Source organism: Coptis chinensis, chromosome 4 (genome assembly GCF_015680905.1).
Source record: "Coptis chinensis isolate HL-2020 chromosome 4, ASM1568090v1, whole genome shotgun sequence".
In the NCBI taxonomy this organism is placed as follows: domain Eukaryota; kingdom Viridiplantae; phylum Streptophyta; class Magnoliopsida; order Ranunculales; family Ranunculaceae; genus Coptis; species Coptis chinensis.
In genome coordinates this window covers 75,995,189-76,016,095 of record NC_141459.1, presented here as the reverse complement: position 1 = coordinate 76,016,095, position 20,907 = coordinate 75,995,189, and the positions used below count along the sequence as shown (strand labels likewise).

Here is a 20,907-nt window from a genome sequence, read left to right as displayed (position 1 = left end):
CTATTCGGCTGTGGGTGTGGGTGGAAATAGATAACAGTTGGGCCTAAGCCCATTAGTGTGTGTTAAGTGTTCGGTCGGTCCTTGTTATTGTTCTTGTTATTGATATATATATGGGGACAATGGTAGGAGTGGCGGAGGCAAAGAAAGATGCCGCGGCCAGGCCGAGGTGATCTCAGGATGAGCGAAGAAGAAGGTCGAGTGCGAGCCATAGGTGAGATAGTTAATGGAATGGTGGAACGTTCTCGAAGAGGTGAGGATGTGGACCTAAATGCTTTAAAGACTGCAGCATGTCGCAAGTATGGACTCGCTCGTGCTCCTAAACTTGTCGAGATGATTGCTGCTTTACCTGAGCCAGACCGTGAGTCTCTACTTCCTCGACTCAGAGCTAAACCTGTTCGTACTGCTTCTGGTATTGCTGTCGTTGCTGTCATGTCTAAACCACATCGATGCCCCCATATTGCTACTACTGGTAATATTTGTGTTTACTGCCCTGGTGGCCCTGACTCTGATTTTGAGTACAGTACTCAATCTTATACTGGCTATGAGCCCACCAGTATGCGAGCAATTCGTGCAAGGTAACCCATTTATAAATGTTAGTAATAATTTTAGGTGTAATTTTGTATCTATATTTACCCATATTTAATAAAAATATACTACTATTCTAACCATCTACGTGATTACAGATATAACCCATATGTTCAGGCTAGAGGCAGGATAGATCAGCTAAAACGGTTAGGCCATAGCGTAGATAAGGTATGTATATTTTGTTACACACTTCACTTTACACATCATAAAACTTTTAGTTCACGATTGCCTCTGTTGTATTATGTTATCTCTAACTTTTGAGAATATTGCAGGTCGAGTTCATTTTAATGGGTGGAACTTTCATGTCATTGCCCTCGGAATATCGTGATTATTTCATACGGAATCTTCATGATGCTCTATCAGGACACACTTCTGCCAATGTTGAGGAGGCTGTCTGTTACTCTGAGCACAGTGCTGTAAAGTGTATTGGCATGACGATTGAAACGTGAGTGCTATTTGAATTAATGAAGTTTTGTTGTATTCCTGTTGACTTTTAGAGAGAGTCCCATTTTTTCACTTAATTTATGCCACATACATTTTAAATCAAAGATCTCTAATGTTGGATTGCTAACTTCATTTTGTACCAGAAATTATATACAAGATAACTAGCATATAGGTTCAAGATGATTATTTCCCAAGAAACTATAGGGTTAGGCACTTGGGCATCTGTTATTATAGTAATTTATTTTTTCATCTTTTAATTTGTTGAGTTACATGTTTCCTTAGAAAAAAATTACAATGATCACCTGTTCCATTCTTTGGGATGTTTGGAAAGCTGACAGTGGTGCCAAAGATGTGGTAATGAGGCTCTTTTAGACTTGTAACGATCACCTGTTCCATTCTTTGGGAGTTTGGAAAATAACAATGGTGCCAAAATGTGGGAATGAAGCTCTTTCAGACCTTGGAATCTTATACACCCATTGGTGATAAGTTCAATAACTCAGTAGAACCTTTATTCCCTAATCTCCTTAAATTCCTTTTTCCCCAGTCAAGGTTCCTTAAATAACTCATTAGAACCTTACGTCAAACCTTCCAAATCTTAACCAGTAGGCCACTGGATTTTAAATTTTCTTCTATAAATATATGTGCAATTCTTGTCCAGTAAAGAAAGCGAGTGTTTCAAATGGGCACTTTTACTCCTATTATTACAATCATATAGTGGGAAGTAATGATTCACCCAGGTTCATAGAGAAACTCAAGCCACTTATGCTGAAATTCTAAAAGTAATATCGAAGAGATATTCTATATATTTCTTTCTTCGGCAAAGTTGCTGACCTGTTTCCTCACAATTTTTATAATTGTATCTAGGAGGCCAGACTATTGTCTTGGACCTCATTTGCGGCAGATGCTTTCTTATGGCTGTACACGTCTGGAGATAGGAGTTCAAAGCACATATGAGGATGTTGCCCGTGACACAAATAGGGGTCACACTGTGGCCGCTGTAGTTGATTGTTTTTGCTTGGCAAAGGATGCTGGTTTTAAGGTGATCTTGTTTCTTAATTTCTTAGTAGTACTTTAATATGACTTCCTAACTAGTCATGCCTCCTGTTAATATTGAACAGGTTTTCGTGTGGGTATTTTGTTAGTGCTTATTCTCATCTTTTGCTATAGGTGGTAGCTCATATGATGCCTGATCTTCCAAATGTTGGTGTCGAGAGAGACATGGAAAGTTTTAAGGAATTCTTTGAAAGTCCATCGTTCAGGGCAGACGGTCTTAAAATCTACCCAACACTTGTAATTCGTGGAACTGGTCTATATGAGCTCTGGAAGACAGGCAGGTACTATATATTCTCTTTTCCTTCCGTTATTGTTTCTTCCATTCACAATATGTGCTTAAAGAACTCTTTGGCTTCTATATCACATACCTTGGTATTAGCTGGTGAAGTTGCATGACCTTCATTGATCGAGTTTAACTCCTGATTGCTGTTTAGCAAGTAACACTTCTATCTCGTGCTTTTTTCAGGTATAGAAATTACCCTCCAGAGCAACTTGTGGACATAATAGCAAGGATCTTGGCCATGGTACCACCTTGGACACGTGTTTATAGAGTCCAAAGGGACATTCCAATGCCTCTAGTTACTTCTGGAGTGGAGAAAGGGAACCTTCGAGAGCTGGCTTTAGCTCGGATGGACGACCTAGGCTTGAAATGCCGGGACGTTAGGACACGCGAAGCCGGAATTCAGGTAAGATAATCTAGTCATCCCCATTTGAAGATGTAAAATAGATAAGATTAAAAGTTTTAAACTTAGATGTCAATTTGAATTTTAGTTTTGATGGTTCTTCTTTTCTTAATGTTTGTAGGACATTCACCATAAAATAAGGCCCGAAGAGGTACAACTTGTTCGTCGTGATTATACTGCCAATGAGGGCTGGGAAACTTTTCTATCATATGAAGATACGCATCAAGTATGAACCCTATCTGACATTAGTTCTTGTCTTCCTTCATAAGATTACAAAAGTCACCTTTATGACATCATATGAACATAAATAGAGTAATTTCTTTATTTTGAAGTATAGAAGATTGAAATGTTGGAACGACATAATGCTACATTAAGAGTACAATGATAAAGTTGGTGAAGAAAAATTATCTAGTATGTGGGTAGTTGTCTTTTTAAATTATTTCCTCAATATCCTTGAAATAATGTACTTGCTGCAAGCTGAGCCTCAGACAATACAGTAGATTTATAGTATGAATAGGATTGTTTTCTTTGTTAACATCATTATGAGTGTCAATTTTCATTACAAATATGTGCTCCTTCCTTCCTCATCTTTAAACACTTATTTTTAACAACTCACGATAGAAATGATTTGAAATACATCTCTATATTATGTAATAATCTTGGCAAAAATACTCATTCAATGGATGGAGAAGTATCCACAATTATTTTTAGTTCTTATTGTATTTAGTTCACAAGTTACCTATAAGAAGAAGATTACTAATTACTGGTTGTGATGCATTGCCATGTATATAAATGTCACACCCTGAATTTCCAAACAATTAAAACATAAAATTATTCAAGATATAAATATCTCAATCGTCATCCTATTCAATCATCTGAGAACCCAGGATGAAACGAAAACCTAATAACCCATTACCAAACATGACAATAAAAATCTGATATCAAATTAGGTCAAAAGAACATCTCTTCATTCACGAATTCAAGAATTACTAACCAACTCTATTACATCTGTATCAAAACAAAATTGTACACTAGAAAACTTAAACCAGAATGACTCCAAGAGTGAATCCAAATCAAGCGTCGTCATCCACTGCACTCCACCATCTATATTCCCAATAACACACCCACGTTGCAAAAGAAAGCAAACATGAGTCAGCAAATTGAATTTGCTGGTATGAGTAAGACTAAAATAAAGTATACAATACTACATTCAATCTTTCAAATAAATAAATATAATGTCACCAACTATTTTAACTTGAAAGACAAGATATTCCGTTCTCCAAAACCGCGTGTAGTTTATTCCAAACAAGCTCACTATGCATAATTTCAAACTAGTAAACAAACAAATTATACCTTACCTTTAATCTATCACGTCGTGTCAGGATAGGACAACATCTCTACATAAAAAGTTAATAAGTCTTACCCTCAGATTTTCCAAACTTAATTCTTTAAAGTTACATCTATTTCACTCTCACTGCAACCACCATGGGTATATATAATTTGGCATAATATATTAATCACCAATATTAACATTTACACCACCATATCCATTATATCACGCTAACTACATTCACATTCCTTCGTAAAAAATTATATGCAACATATCATAATGCACAACCAATCATATCCAACAACTCGCTCATACATAAAGCCAATATTTTACTTAAAAACTACTCGTCTACTTATGCGAGCGAAGAATATATCATAACCAAAGAGTACATTCATCCCTCGTGAGTATCAACTCACACAAACCACATATACATTCCTTTATAATAAATTATATACATCGTAATACATAAATATTCATATGCAATAACTCACTCATGCGTAAAATCAATATTTCACTTTGCTTATTAATTATCTTGTTAACTCATTTATTAATAGACCTAGCCCAACATTTAGTTCCTAGTCCACGATTTGCACTTCACACATTTGCCAAATCACACATACTCGTGTGCTTCTCTCACACCGAGTACCACTACAAGACATGTCCCAAGCGGAGATATCGCCTCCAGGAAACATATTTCCATCTTGTTAACTAGTAACTTGTGAGTCACAATCTTCTCTAGGCTTTCCATACGCATAAGCAAAGCTTCTTTTGGGCATAAAAAAATAATAACAAGTCACTCCCGTACATTTAAGAAATCTAGACCTACATTCCCGTACACTCAAAGAATACATCCAACCCACAAGGCGAATGCCTTAGTTCCTCTCTAAGACGGTTTTTCACATGACATAATTAGTCATAAACATTTCATTTCTTTTCTTTTCATCCAAGAGGCGTGGAGAGATCTAAAGATGTGGGCAACACATTAAATTTTCACAACACTTTTTACATCACTTTTTAACACCCAAGAGTTATCATTTATTATAATATTTTCATTATAAAATAAACATCCTCTCACACAGTAGAATCATTAATAAAGATTCCAAACACAATAGTCATTCATCTCGCCTCAATATCAAATATATAAACCATATATATCAAAATTCTCAATTATGAGTAACACATTAATTAAATGCCCCATGAATTAAAATACACTCCCAATCGAGGAGCAACACTCTGAAAGAGCACAATCAAGTTCCACATATCGTTTATCACAAATACTTTAAATCACCGAGATACAACAATAAAATCCAATAACTAGCCATAACCAATTCTATATACATTTGAACATTTACGATAATTAGAAAACAATTACATCATTTCATTCCACACCAATCTCTCTATAATAATAAGAATATACTATAATTATAAACACAACATACACTGCCATCATGCCAATAACCAATTTAAACACATAACCAATCCATTCACGACTTAACCAATATTAATAGGCTCGTTTTCTATGTTGCCTTTACAGATAACCCACCATTGACATCTATCCGACAACGGGGTGTGGTAAATATACAGATCAAATTTGACATCTATCCGACAACGGATCGACCTCTATCTAATCAGAAAAAAAAGACTGCGCACTGCAATTTTTATGGTGTAGAAAAACTACGACCAGTCACGCTTATGCATGCCTCGACGGAAATCCAACCGTTGGATCTGTCTATAATTTTAAGACGTCATACTACCATATGTTATACAGCTACAGATTAAATTTAACCTCCATCCAGTATTGATTCAATTTCCATCTAAGCAAAAACTTACAACTGCGCAATACAGTTTTTTACAGTGAGATCAACTAAAAACCAGTCTTGCTAATAAAAGCCTCGACGACGGATATCGAGCCATTGGATCTGCTTGAAAATTAAATATGTCGTATTTCAATGTGTCAGGACATTATGGTTTAAATTTGGCAAAGGTCTCCATCTAGGTAGAAACAAAATACTGCGTCAGAGAAGTTTATTGTACTCTATTCATCTTCTTCAAATACCATTATATAGTTTATTAATGGCTCATACTACCAATCAAGATTCATATGAACAATACAAATAGTAAGAACATATCATGTTACAACATAAATCATAAAATCTAACTCACAAATTAAATTGACCAAGTTCTGACCGCTATAACGTAACAGTGAAAACATGCAAATATTGTAACGCCCCAAAATCCTATTTACATCCAGCCGGCCGGTCTAAATAATTAGGATATCATGGAGAGAACTTTACAAGAAAAAGGATCATCACAAAAGATTCGAACGAAAATCAATCAGTCAAATCTTTAAAGTTTACAACGGAAATTAAAATAATTAACCAACAGATAATTTTTGAAAGTAAAAAGTATGTCTTCCAATTTATTACAACTCGAGTACTGAATAGAAAATCTAAATAACTAGCTAATCAAATCGTCTCTCTGAAAAGCACGATCAACTTTCACCTGAAAAATATATGAGACAAGGAGTGAGCTACGCGCCCAACAAGTGAAGTCTACAATCATCCGTTATTTCTATAATAGGAGATCATCTCAAATGTATACATAACACCAAATAAGGACACATACACATATAAGTAGAATTATCTAACATTAATGAAGGATATACCAACGTACGAAATAAATACCTTGCATCTGAAAGTTGTGTACATAGTATTGACAGTAAGACTAAGGGAGAAACCAACTCATAACCAAATAAGCTTGCAACAACAATACGTTCGTGTATATAATACACATGTATTGCACAATAGCCGCACATGGTAAACTGAGTAGTATCATCCCCAATTCTGGTCTACTACCAAGAGTATAAGGTATAACATTGGCTAATACATACAATATATGCAATGTCATATAAAACAAACATAGTTTATTAACAATAGTAAACTAGTAATACATCACCTATTTATTTGACATGCGAAACTACTGAAAGGAACTATATTTTCATAGCATGACATAAATTCTACAATAGTATTCAGTAGAATTAAAACATGTGATACCCATCTATTAGAACAATAATATTACCATATAAATCATACTACCCATTCTCAATAATCGATCCTATTCTAGAAACAAAAGAGGGTTATAGATATCACTTGCCTGGAATCAAAGATGAATTTAAACTATATTACTCCTCTCCTTAGAAATGAATCAGCACACTAGTTTCTTCTTTTCACCCACTGGTCTTTTCTTGTTTTTCTTTTTGAAAGAATAATGAATAGAGTCCAAAGTATTCCTCTCTGTTTCTTTTATCCTTTGTAACTAACCCTTTCTCTCTCTAACAAACTAACCCACGCACAACACTCTCAACACGTTTTCAAATACCAAGTCAAACCACAATTCATGTTTTAAACACTATATTGAGGCCCAACAACTCATTGGGTCTAAAACCCAAAACAGTTTGAGGCCCAAAACATGCATTAAACTTAATTAATACTAATATATATTCTATTTTTGTACCGGGTATTACAAATATATTACCACATAGATCAAGTATTGAACACCAAATCAAATTATGTAAATACACGATAAATATGTCATTAACATGCATTACCAACATTGGTCAGTACAAGTCCTTAACATGCATTACCAATATGTCATTAACATGCTTAAGACTTTAAAATTAAATGTGCAACATATACAAATACCACACACCTGCATGTTGTCTGTACTTGTATAAAGTCTATATATATATATATATATGATTTGATAGAAGGTTCATTCTCACGTAGGATCTTTTTACAACAAGAAAATTTATAAAGAGGCCGGATCAAAATTAATGGATAGGTTATGTTCATGCATATTAAAGTCTAACTTATAGCATATTGTATAATTATTAGATGGCTCCAATATCTCCAAGTGTAGTGCAAAATGATTAATTACATTGCAAAAATATCCAAAAGATAACTCATTAGTCATTAGTCAGTCTTTAGTTAGAGTACCAGTCTGATCTTGACAAAGCCTATAAAGCATGTTCTCTATATCGCATTTAGTATAGCGCAAATAAAGTATCAATAAAGTACATGAATAGTTCTATATATATACAGTTTAATAGCCGATTAATAGGCGCATAGGCACTATAAGCTACTTGACTGATACGATTAGCAGAAAAAATCCCGATCTAAGCGGGGTCAATTAATAGCCCGATTTATGCCGATTAATAGGGCGATTTAGCACAAATAGGTGTTTAAAAAGCGGTGATTAATAGATCTAAAGGTTTGTTGTTTTATGTTTTTCTCAAAACATGGTTTGTATATATAAAGTTATAGAACAAAAAACCTATGATATATAAAACCCAACTTAAACCAACTTTTCCATGATATAATTTTAGCGAAGTCATTGATGCCTTTGTGTTTTTCATATTTTATATGTTTTTTATTTGACTTATGCTGACCAGTAAACTATGTAATGAGGTTATGATTGCATTTTGGTGATTGTTGGATATGTTTCTCATTTTCATTTCACTTCAATATGCATTTAGCTAATAATTATTTGTGGCATGTGTTATAGGTTACCTATGGGAATGGAAAATCTTGTTTAGAATTATCACCCGATTAGTTTCCGATTAATCCCCGATATATTCCGATTACTAGGCCTAATCACTATGCACTCCTTAACCGATTAACTACCGCTTAACGCTTAAACTGCACAATATGGTCAATCCCAATCATGGATATTCTCCATTTACGTTCTCGCCATTAAACTCCCTTTACAATTAAACCATGAATACGTACTTGGTTTTAAGGCTTAAAAGTCTTGCACCATCCCTTCAATATACTGGACGTCCTCACTATTATCCTAGTGGCATCTTCCAAGTTCCATCTCATAAGCAATGATTAATTCATATCAATATATTCTTAACGTCCAATTAACTGGTTAAGAAAATATACTTTCTTTAATTAAAGTTTTCGAGGGAAACTATACCGTTAACGATTACCAATTCAATACTAGTTGTCACCAATATATTAATAATAGAAAATCACCGATTAACTCAATTAAAGTAGGAGATAAATAAGTTAGGTCTACTCACTTGGATTGAAAAAAAATGAAAACCTTAGTATTTAACAATAGAAATCGAAAGCCGGCAGTTATGCGTTAACGTGTTTGTCCTCTTCCTATTCTTCTTACGATCCTCTCTCTCTCAAACATTAGCTCTCTCTCTCTTCTAACTCTTGTATGTCTCTTCCTTTTTTATTTTTTTGTATTTCAAAAGCCTAAAAATAAGCAAAAAAAGAGGGAAGGTTCGGTTATAACCAAACCCCTATCTTTCTCTCCCCACGTTTTTCTCTTTCTATCTTTATCTTTTATTTTTTATTTTTTTTAGCCCACTTTGTAGATAATAGGCCCATGTCCACATGTCCAAATAATGCTAATAAAACAAAACCAAATACATGCTAACACTATGCCAAACAATAATTGTTTATCAAGTCTAAAGTTATCAGATTATATTTCAACAACTAAACTTCAAGAAATAATTTAAAACATAGTATGAACATTAATTAAACACGTTATTTACAACTTATATTTAGAATTTGGAATAAGCATGTATCGTAAATGAGATATAAGTGTATACCCAAGTATACACACCTTAAAAGAAATACAAATATACAATATCATATAGATAGACATACTAATATGCAAACCACATATTTAAAAGGTTGAATTATGTACACCTACACCATATATATATATAAAGAAACAGAAAACCAAAATCAAGTTGTTAACCAAAATTAAATTTTAACAGAGTTATAACAACCCTATTTTTAAAAAAAAGATATTTATAGCATGTATTTTATTTTGTTTTATTGGCATTATTTGGACACAAAGTGAGCTAGTAGGCTAGAAAAGAAAAGGATAAAGATAGAAAGAGAAAAACGTGAGGAGAGAAAGATAGGGGTTTGGTCACAACCGAACCTGTGTTGCATGGGTACGGGTACGAGTGTCGGGTTTGGACACGGGTACGACAATTTGGACACAACAAGGTCTGAAAATCAGGACACGGGGACACGGCTAATATTATAATTTTTCTAAAAAGAAATTATTTTAAATCTAAAATATTGAATCTTGAAAAGCACACTGTTAAGGGATTAAGGTAGTTAGATTCTATAATGATGATGTTTGAAATTGTACCTAGAAATTTAGTTGTATCCACATGACAAGGCTCATTGGGCTTTGAAAGTTTGAAACAATTAGCAATTATTACTAGTTAGAGGTTTAAACACCCATTCTAGAAAAGCCCAGCCCGTATTTTTTGTTTCAAGACTGGCCCATTTGTTATTTCCACCCATTTAAAGTTGCTGACATCAGCAACTTAAGTAGATCTTCTTCCTTCTATTTTCCAAAACCCTAGATTTGGTTGTACAGCCGCCATGACCAAGCAAGATAGAGAAAGAGAAGGAAGAAAAAGAAGAAAATTTGCGCAAGGGAGACTCACTGATCAATATTCCTACCTCTCCTCTCTATTTCTCCTCTCTATCTCTTTGAATAAGTTTTTTTTTTTCCCCTTCGACTCCAACCATGAATGCGTAGATCCGTGTCGGTGTGTGCATGCGACCTACCACGTGACACCTGTGAGGAATTCGGCATACCCATGCAACACATAACCGAACCTACCCTTTTTGTTTGTTTCTTTTGCTTATTTTCGGGCTGTGTTGCATGGGTACGGGTACGAGTGTTGGGTTTGGACACGGGTACGATGATTTGGACACGGCGAGGTCTGAAAATAAGACACGGGGACACGGCTAATATTCTAATTTAATATTATATTTTTTAAAAACATAAATTATTTTAAATAGAAAAAAAAAACAAATATAGATTTTGATAAAGCCCATTAGCCATTTAAAACAGTTTTTGGTAAGTTTAGATCTTGAATATAACTCATTCCAAAAAATCCCAAGTCCACATTGCTTATTAAAAGCTCCATTTAATCCTATCTATAGAAGAAATAAACAAACGAGCCCAAGCCCACATCACTTATTAAAAGCCCACTTTTTAATTGTCTTAAACAAACCCTAGATCTGGGTTGCAGCCACCATGGAAGAAGATGGTGCATAGCCGACTAAAATCCATCCACCACCACTCGACGAACTCTCGGATTAGTCTACTCCATTTCTCACTCTTTCCTTCTTTCTTAATCTTTTTTTTTCTTTGAAACTGAGAATAGATTCGAATGGCGAATTTGTGTCGCGTCAGTGTCAGTGTCGGTGTCGACACGACACGGGACACGCCGGAATAATAGGCGTACCCATGCAACACAGTTTTCGGGCTTTTGAAATACAAAAAAAAAGGAAGAGAGAGAGAGAGAGAGAACACGTTAACGAATAACTGTCGGCTTTCGATTTCTATTATTGTTAAACACTAAGGTTTTCGTTTTTTTTCAATCCAAGTGAGTAGACCTAACTTATTTATCTCCTTCTACTTTAATTGACTTAAGCGGTGATTTTCTATTATTGATATATTGGTGACAACTATTATTGAATTGGTAATCATTAACGGTATAGTTTCCCTTGAACACTTTAATTAAAGAAAGTATATTTTCTTAACCAGTTAATTGGACGTTAGGAATATATTGATATGAATTCATGTTTGCTTAAGAGATAGAACTTGGAAGATGTCACTAGGATAATAGTGAGGACGTCTAGTATAGTGAAGGGATGGTGTAAGGCTTTTAAGCCTTAAAACCAAGTACGTATTCATGGTTTAATTGTCAGAGAGTTTGATGGCAAGAATGTAAATGGAGAATATCTATGATTGGGATTGACCTTATATATGTAACTATTCATATACTTTACTGATACTTTATTTGCTCTATAGTAAAGTGTGATACAGAGAACATGGCTTTATAGATATTAATCATTTGGTATGACTAATGAGTTATCTTTTGGATCTTTCTTCAATGTGATTAATCATTTTGTATTGCACCTGGATATATTGGTGTTCATCTAATAATGGTCAATGCTATTAGTCAGACTTTAGTGTGCATGAAGTCATGAACATAACCTATCTATCAGTTTTGAACCGGCTTCTCTATTAAAATTTCTTGATGTAAAAAAATCCTACATGAGCATGATATTAAATCATATATATATACTTAAGTACTGACATGGGCATGGTATATGTATACGGTGCAAAACTATTTTTTTTAAAGACGCATGCGATTTCAATTTGGTATCGGCATATTGGTATCATGTCATTTCACTTGGGCATGCTATATGTTAAGGACTTATACAGACTGCATGTTAATAAAATATTTATCTGCCAGATGGAATGGTATTAATTCATTTTAATTACATTTTTTTATTTGGTTTACAATACTTGATCTATGTGGTAACATATTTGCATGCTTTAACTATTACATTATAGCTGTTGGAACTTGGTCAATTTAATTTGTAAGTTAGATTTTATGATTTATGTAGTAACATGATATGTTCTTACTATTTATATTGTTCATATGAATTTTGATTGGTAGTATGAGCCATTAATAAACTGTAGAGTGGTATTTGAATAAGATGGATAGAGTACATTGAACTTTACTCCACAAAACTTCTCTGATGCAGTATTTTGTTTCTGCCTAGATGGAGACCTTTCCCTGCACGGATTTTTGTCAAATTTAAACCATAGTGTCCTGACACATTGAAGTACGACATATTTAATTTTCAGACAGATCCAACAGTTAGATATTTGTCGAGGCTTTTATTAGCAAGACTGGTTTCTAGTTTAACTCACTGTAGAAAACTGCAGTGGGCAGTTGTACGTTTTTACTTAGATGGAGATTGAATCAATACTGGATGGAGGTTAAATTTAATTTGTAGCTATATAACATATGGTAGTATGACATATTAAAAGTATAGACAGATCCAACAGTTGGATTTCTGTCGAGGCACGCATAAGCATGACTAGTCGTAGTTTTTCTACACCAGAAAACTTGCAGTGTGCAGTCTTTTTCTTCTGATTAGATGGAGGTCGATCCGTTGTCGGATAGATGTCAAATTTGATATGTATATTTATCACACACAATAGTTTTACACTTTAAATCCAACAGTGGGTTATCTGTCGAGGCAGCATAGAAAACGAGCTTATTAATATTGGTTAAGTCGTGAATGGAAATGGTTAGGTGTTTAAATTGGTTATTGGCATGATGGCGGTGTATGTTATGTCGTGTTTATAGTTATAGTATATTCTTATTATTATGGAAAGATTGGTGTGGAATGGAAAGATGTAATTGTTTTATAATTATCGTAAATGTTCAAATGTATATAGAATTGGTTATGGCTAATTATTGGATTTTATTGTTGTATCTCGGTGATTTAAAGTATTTGTGATAAACGGTATTTGGAACTTGATTGTGTTCTTTCAGAGTGTTGCTCCTCGATTGGGAGTGTATTTTAATTCGTGAGACATTTAATTAATGCGTTACTCATAATTGAGAATTTTGATATATATGGTTTATATATTTGATATTGAAGCGAGTTGAATGACTATTGTGTTTGGAATCTTTATTAATGATTCTACTGTATGAGAATATGTTTATTTTATGGTGAAAATATTATAATAAATGATAACTCTTGCGTGTTAAAAGGTGTTGTAAAAAGTGTTGTGAAAATTTAATGTGTCTCCCACATCTTTAGATCTCTCCACGCCTCTTGGATGAAAAGAAATGAAATGAAATGTTTATGTCTAATGATATCATGTGAAAAACTGTCTTAAAGAGGAACTAAAACATTCGCCTTGCGGGTTGGCTGTAATTCCTTGAGTGTACAGGAATGTAGGTCTGGATTATTTGAATGTATGGGAATGACCTGTTGTTATTTTTATACCCAAAAGAGGCTTTCTTTATGCGCATTGAAAGCCCAGAGGTGGTTGTGACTCACAAGTTACGAGTTTACAAGATGGAAATATGTTCCTGGAGGCGCCTCCCCACTTGGGACATATGTCTTGTAGTGGTACTCGGTATGAGTGAGGCACACGGGTATGTGAAGTGCAAATCGTGGAGTAGGAACTATAAGTTGGGCGGCGTCTATTAATAAATGAACCAACGAGATAATTGATAAGAAAAGTAAAATATTGATTTTACGTATGGAGTTATTGCATATGGATATTTATGTATTATGAAATACATGATTTCTTACGAATAAATGTTTATGTGGTTTGTGTGAGTTGATACTCACAAGGGATAAATGTACTCTGGTTTTTAAGTAAAATATTGGTTTTATATATAAGCGAGTTGTTAGATATGATTGGTTGTGTATTATGATATAATGTATAGGATTTCTTACGAAGGAATGTGAATGTGGTTAGCGTGATATGATGGATATGGTGGTTGTGTATTATGATATTATGCTAGATTATTATGTATACCCATGATGTTTGCAACGAGAGTGAAATAGATGTATACTTTAAAGGACTACGTTTGGGAAATGTAATTTTGTTTCGCAGGAGGGTAGGACTTGTTAACTTTTTATGCAGAAACGTTGTCTTACCCTGACACGACATGATAGATTAAAGGTAGGGTATAATTTGTTTGTTTACTAGTTTGAAAATATATATAGTGAGCTTGCTTGGAAAACACTACACGCTGTTTTGTTTTGGAAAACGAAACTATCTTGTCTTCCAAGTTGAAATAGTTGGTGACATTATATTTATTTATTTGAAAGATTAAATGTGGTATTGTATACTTTATTTTAGTCTTACTCATACCAGCAAATTCAATTTGCTGACCCATGTTTGTTTTCTTTTGCAACGTGGGTGTGTTTTTGGGAACATAGATGGTAGAGTGCAGTGGAAGAGGATGCTTGATTTGGATTCGCTCTTGGAGTCTTTCTGGTTTAAGTTTTCTAGAGTGTACAGTTTTGTTTTGATACATTATATGTATCAAAAAAATTAAAATTCCAGAAAATTTATTCTTTTAAATTTTAAACCATAGTTTATTTTGATACATTTATTTTAAATTCCATGAAATTTAAAATAGGGAATTTGGGGTGTGACAATAAACTATGCATTTTCCCTTGCTTCTTAAGAGACGCCACTGGTTGTGAAAGACTCGTCTAGTGAGAATAACTCATAATGATTGTATGTTTCTATTCTTTCTCATTTGTTTTGGGAGTGTGGGGGGAGGGGTAACAAATCAGCTTCGCTTTGCACGTGGTAGTATAGAGGTGTTGGGTTGTCGCCAAGGAGGGGCGCATATGAAACCGCATTTAGGTTGTTTTTTTAAAAGAAATATTGTTTTTGAGAATTGACTGGTTTTAGGAATTATTTCCAAAAGGACCCTGCAGAATAGTTGTAGAGGGACTGTTTGCTAAATATGTCAGAGACTAATTTGCAAGGAAAATAGAACATCAAAATTGCATAAAATTAGATCCCATTTCTCATTTTTCTTCATATAGAGCAACAACCATAAGAGAGAGAAACCAAAAATTGAGAGAGAATAACACTTGGTGATGATTAAAGAGTAAAATCTATTAACCATAGAAGTGTGGGTAGTTAGATTTAAAGAACAAAATGAAGAAGAATTGAGAAAGGAGTAATTTGGAGCTTGAAAATTTTCTTGGATTTCAAAAGCAAATTTGGATTATTGATTAGGTGACTGTTTTCTATGTTTATACTCTTTGATTTCGAATTTGAATTGGTAATTTCTCTATGAATTACTCAAAACCCTAAATTGGGTTTTGGGGACAATTTAGAAATTAGCATGGGTTTTGAGTTAATGTATTTATATTATTCTTGGCTAAGGTGATGTATTTGAGATTGTTAATCTAGGGACCGGGCTTTGTATGACTTTTTTTGGCCGGTCTAGACTCAGAAGAGTTGATCAGTTCACACCTCTATTTTTAGATTATGGGATATTCGGTCCGAGTTTTCAGTTTTCGATTGAATATCCAATATCTAAAAATAGGGGTGTGGCATGAAGAGATCCTTGCAATATGATAATCAATCTTTACATATGGTCGACCTCTGCACCTTAGGTTGCATAGTACATTGAGTTTGAATACTCCCATTTTCGACTATGACTGTGTGGGTGATATGTTACATCTTTCACACGAACGGACATGAAAACCATTTAAGTGGCAGAATTGGTGTCGGAATTAGTTTAATGGGTTCCCAAAGTGAATATGCTTCATATGACTAATTTGATAGAAGATTAGATGGGTGTATCTCATCAGATAGTGTGAGCACTTAATTACCCAGATAGCTAGCAAGGTGGGGGAGGTGATTGATAATGATCAATCAACAATTCTTTTGAAGTTAGATAGTTCGTGACCTGATCTGAGGAAATGCCAGTCAAGGAGGGCAGGGACGCTTTCGGGTGAAAATCATTGCAGAAATCTGACCAATGGAGGTTGGTCGTGACTGGGCTGCACTTGTTGGAGTTGGTACTTTCTTTTCTTCGAAAGTTGGAGAAGGTAATAACGTGTCATTATCTTTTCCATCTATCCCAACTTCTATTGCAGATGGGGTTATGCTACCTGGAGGGCCACAGGAACATTTGAAATGTAAAGGTGATTTCGTAAGGAGGTTGAGTGGGCTGGGAAAAGAACTGAGTGTAGTTAATGCTAATTCTGATGTTATGGTGGAATCTGACGAAGATATCCATTGGTAACTTAAAATTGGGTTCTGATAGGTGGTACAAATGGGGGTGGCTGGAAATTTTGAAAATTCAAACTTGAGTTTTGATCTACGGTGCTCACAGGATACGTTAGGTGTGGTGGGCCAGGAGGAATTGGCCACTCCAATTACCAGCCCACCTTCAGACCTTGAGCTTGGTGTTTTTTATTTATTTTTTCTGGGGGGTAGCGGTAGGCTCAAACTTGTGGGCTCATATCATTGCAGCAGACCAAGAGAAGGATGTCATAAAAGGGCGATTACAGGAATCAAAGTGTCAAAGAGTTAAAAAGGTGAGGACGTTGCAGTAGAAAAAGCATGGCGGGTTAGAGGCGACTCGATACGCAGGCACTTGGGAGGGGAAGAATATGAAGCACTACTATGACGACTTGGATGAGGGCGAAGATGAATCAAAATTTGATTTGGAATACTCAGGAGGGGAAGAAGAATGGGATGTCGAGTAGAAGGAGATGTAGTCTTTGCTGAGAGGAGGGTGTGGATCTGGTTGTGGTGGTGTTTGTGCTTTACTAGCTGTTATGATAGTAATACCACCTTGGTGGTGGTATCTAGGTCTCTTGAATTTGGGCTATTTTTTTGTCTTTGGTCTTTCTTTTCTTGTATGTTTGATGCTGTCTGTCTTTTATTTTGTTCTTAGGTTGGGGCACTTGGGTCTTGGGCAATCCTTGATCAATAGTCTAGACAATTGGTGTTGATCCAATTGCATATTACATCAATTTAACATCTTTGTCAATCCAAACCAAGAAAAAAATGATCTCCGTTACTTTTGCTTAGCAGTATTCTTTCTGCTAATTTTTATCATCCATAATTGGTACAGGATATTCTTGTTGGGTTGTTGCGCTTGCGTAGATGTGGCAGGAACACTACCTGCCCAGAGCTCACTGGAAGGTGTTCGATTGTTCGTGAACTGCATGTTTATGGAACTGCGGTTCCGGTGCATGGACGGGATGCTGAAAAACTACAGCATCAGGTAGATATTTTCTGGTTACCCTGAATGGTACATTTAGTCATCTATTATACATTCCAATTATACACTACTTGTGTAGTTGTGTGCAAGAAATGGCTTACTGTACTCGTTTTAATAACCAGTGTCACAGAGTCGATCATCTTTTAAGCCCTCCGAAATTATTTTATAGCTGTTTTTAATATAGTAAACTGCATTAGGCATTGATTTTATTTTTATTTTTAAAACGAAGGGATAGAGCCACATTTATAAGCCCACATCTATGAGTTCCAAAATGAATTAAGGGCTAAGTTTTTTGTGGATATGATCTCCCCAACATGGAGATCATCCTCATATAAAAGTTCATCTCAGTTGAATGTGTCTAGCCATGCAAAACATCGTTCCCAATTTTGAACTTTTATATAACTGTCTACAATTTTACGATTTCATGATAAGTTTTGATAAGGTTAGACTTCTTAGAATGAGCTGATTTTTGGGGAGCATGTTCTCCATGGTGAGGAGATAATGTCCACGAAAATTCATCTTTTAAGTCGACATTTTCATTGAATGTGTGCATTGGAGGACTAATTATTTACTTTTTCTTTCCACACAGGGCTACGGAACATTACTAATGGAAGAGGCAGAGCGCATTGCTAGTAGGGAACATAGGTCAACTAAAATAGCTGTAATTTCAGGTGTTGGAACCCGTCATTATTATAGAAAGTTGGGATACGAGCTTGAGGGGCCTTATATGGTTAAAGTTCTAGTGTAACAACACAGAATACTTGTATTATTCTGTTTTTGTAATCGTATGTCTGAAAATGGTATGCTTTTTTAATGTGAGTGCTGGACCTGTTTTTCTTGAATTGTCCAGCGTTTAGCAGTCAGTCAGTCAGTCTGGCTGAGGGAGCAATTGATTGAAAAAGCAAAGCCCTAATCGAATCTTAAAACTAGGACACCTATCCCCATCCAACAGCCTCAGTGTACAAATCGGTCCGTCTAGTTTCGGAGGTTAGCCATACTGTGCGAACTACAAGGTTTTACTCTCACAAGTTATAACTCACTCGGAGTTCGGGGAATTGCTTCTTACAATGAGCCCAGACTACCGAACTGGAACGGTGGATAGAGCTTTTAGCCATTTAACAATCGGCCCAGAAGGAAGTATGTCTAAAAAGTTCAAACAAAAATTAGGCCCCGTCGTACGCTGATGTGGTGTCCAGCTAGGGCTGCTACTTTTTTCCGAGATTCTGATTTTTCGGAATTCCAATCCGATTTTTTTTTTTTAGTTTGGCACCAATATTACTCATTTTTTGTCTAGATTTCCGAAAATCTGATTTAAATTCTGAATTTTCAATTTTTTCCAATCCAAATTCGCCATGCATATTCGATCCGATTTTGCCAAATTATTATTTGGAATTACATACAATTAATATATCTAAAATTCTAATGTAATTAAAATTATTTTAATATAATCCCATTTTTTTTGCCCATTTATAGTGGATTAATTTGCATTAATCAATATATAGTACAAAGAAACTAAAACCATAGAATTAGTGTTCATTGCACAACTTATAAAATAGATCTAATGTTAAGATATTTGAATTTTCAATAATTTCTGATTTTTCATCCGAATTTCCCAAATTTTTATGAATTCTGATTTTCATCAGATTTTTCGATTTCTGAAAATTCTGAAAAAAAATTGGATGGAATCGGGGATTCGCATATATTTTTTCTAAAAAATTTGAAACCGAAAGCCCATTTTCCAATCCGATCAAGCCAAAACACACCCCTAAATCAAGCATACGTAGTGTGTGACCATGATTTTGTTAGGAGCTGATTGCCTAGTTTGCTCCTCCTTCAGCAGAGCAACTAGGAATTACTAAAGAAAGAGAGAGCTTTGTAACAAAGGGGCAAAATTCAAGCAGGAAAGTAGTGATGCATGGTGCCTGGCATGGTGGAAAAACCACTGTTCTTATGCATGCGGTCGTAAAGCGCACAAAAGCATTGAATGACAGTTGATACGCTGTGTTGCGCAAGTGTTTAGGACTAAATGCGAACAACTTTGGCATCGTGATTCGTGAGACTACTTACGTAGTTACGTACAAGTTAGAATGAGTGCAATATAATGAATGCCAATATAATTGGTTATGTCTTATTTGTATTTGTGTTTGTGTTTGTGTTTGTGTTTGTGTAAGAGCAAGTTCAATATGGGCTGCTAAAGACAAATATAACACTCAGTATTTGTGTTTGTGTAAGAGCAAGTTCAATATGGGCTGCTAAAGACAAATATAACCACAAAAATGTCATTTCAATTAGGATCGACTCTGGAGCAAGGCCAACCAGATAATTCTCCACCCAGTATATATGTAATTCTAATAAAGTCCATGTCCAAAATATATATTAAAGCACTGTTCTAAAAATCAATCTAGGCGGTCTCTAGGCGCTAGGTGATGCCCAACCGACTCGCCTAGGCCCAAATCGTTTTAAAAATCGGTAGACCGATTAGACCAGTCTAGGTGGATCAATTAGGTGGGCTAGGCGGACTAGGCGGCCTCTAGGCAGTTCACTCAAGTTATTATTATTATTATTTTTGAATAATTAAATATCAAAAATTAAATACTCGTGTAGGCTTAAAATTTGAATGAGTTTAAAAGACTAAAGTCTAATGTAAATTATATGCCACTATAAGAAATAATATGTTTTTATATAAAGTTAATATTCTTCAACTATTACGCATTTTTGTAATAAGTATTTTTGTTTGTGTTTATTTTTTGAGTTATAGTAAATAATTTTCTTTATTTATTACTAGGGTATGCCCATGCTGTACGAGTGTACGGCACTGATGAACTCAATGCGCCTTTGGCGCTACCTAGTACGTACTATCTCCTCGTGTTTTGAATCCCATATTCCCAACCGTGACGGTCCAATGGCATTAAGCACTATAAAAGATGAAGTACATACCATGGAAAGCCAAAGCGGCAATGTCTTCTTTCAATATAAAAGAGTGTCTTAAAAAACACAAATTAGCATATATAGAATTAATTAGTGATTAGTGAGAGCACAAACATATATCAGAGAAGGAAACAAAATTATGTGAAACATCAATCAACCGTTTCCCCACTCACCTATTTGCTTACCCATCTTTAGGGAAAATTGAATCAGGAATACTTTCATAATAAATTCAAGTACAATTGTGA

General features: G+C 34.8%; 1 protein-coding gene across 1 annotated transcript; it reads left to right on the top strand.

Annotated features, from left to right (window-relative positions):
• The first annotated feature begins 147 nt into the window (after positions 1–147).
• Positions 148–18,576, top strand: ELO3 (radical SAM domain-containing protein / GCN5-related N-acetyltransferase (GNAT) family protein). The gene is made up of 9 exons (XM_086557562.1): positions 148–575; positions 684–753; positions 858–1,030; positions 1,894–2,068; positions 2,197–2,363; positions 2,549–2,768; positions 2,887–2,991; positions 17,585–17,737; positions 18,324–18,576. The coding sequence occupies exons 1-9, from the start codon at positions 148–150 to the stop codon at positions 18,480–18,482; spliced, it is 1,650 nt and encodes a 549-aa protein (XP_086413688.1). The 3' UTR covers positions 18,483–18,576.
• Positions 18,577–20,907: the final 2,331 nt, after the last annotated feature.

Excerpts from the sequence above, each read along its gene's own strand:
- ELO3 (XM_086557562.1), top strand. The coding sequence starts at position 148 with ATGCCGCGGCCAGGCCGAGGTGATCTCAGGATGAGCGAAGAAGAAGGT. Across the intron at positions 1,031-1,893 it reads ATTGGCATGACGATTGAAAC|GAGGCCAGACTATTGTCTTG; the intron begins GTGAGTGCTATT and ends AATTGTATCTAG. Across the intron at positions 2,069-2,196 it reads CAAAGGATGCTGGTTTTAAG|GTGGTAGCTCATATGATGCC; the intron begins GTGATCTTGTTT and ends CTTTTGCTATAG.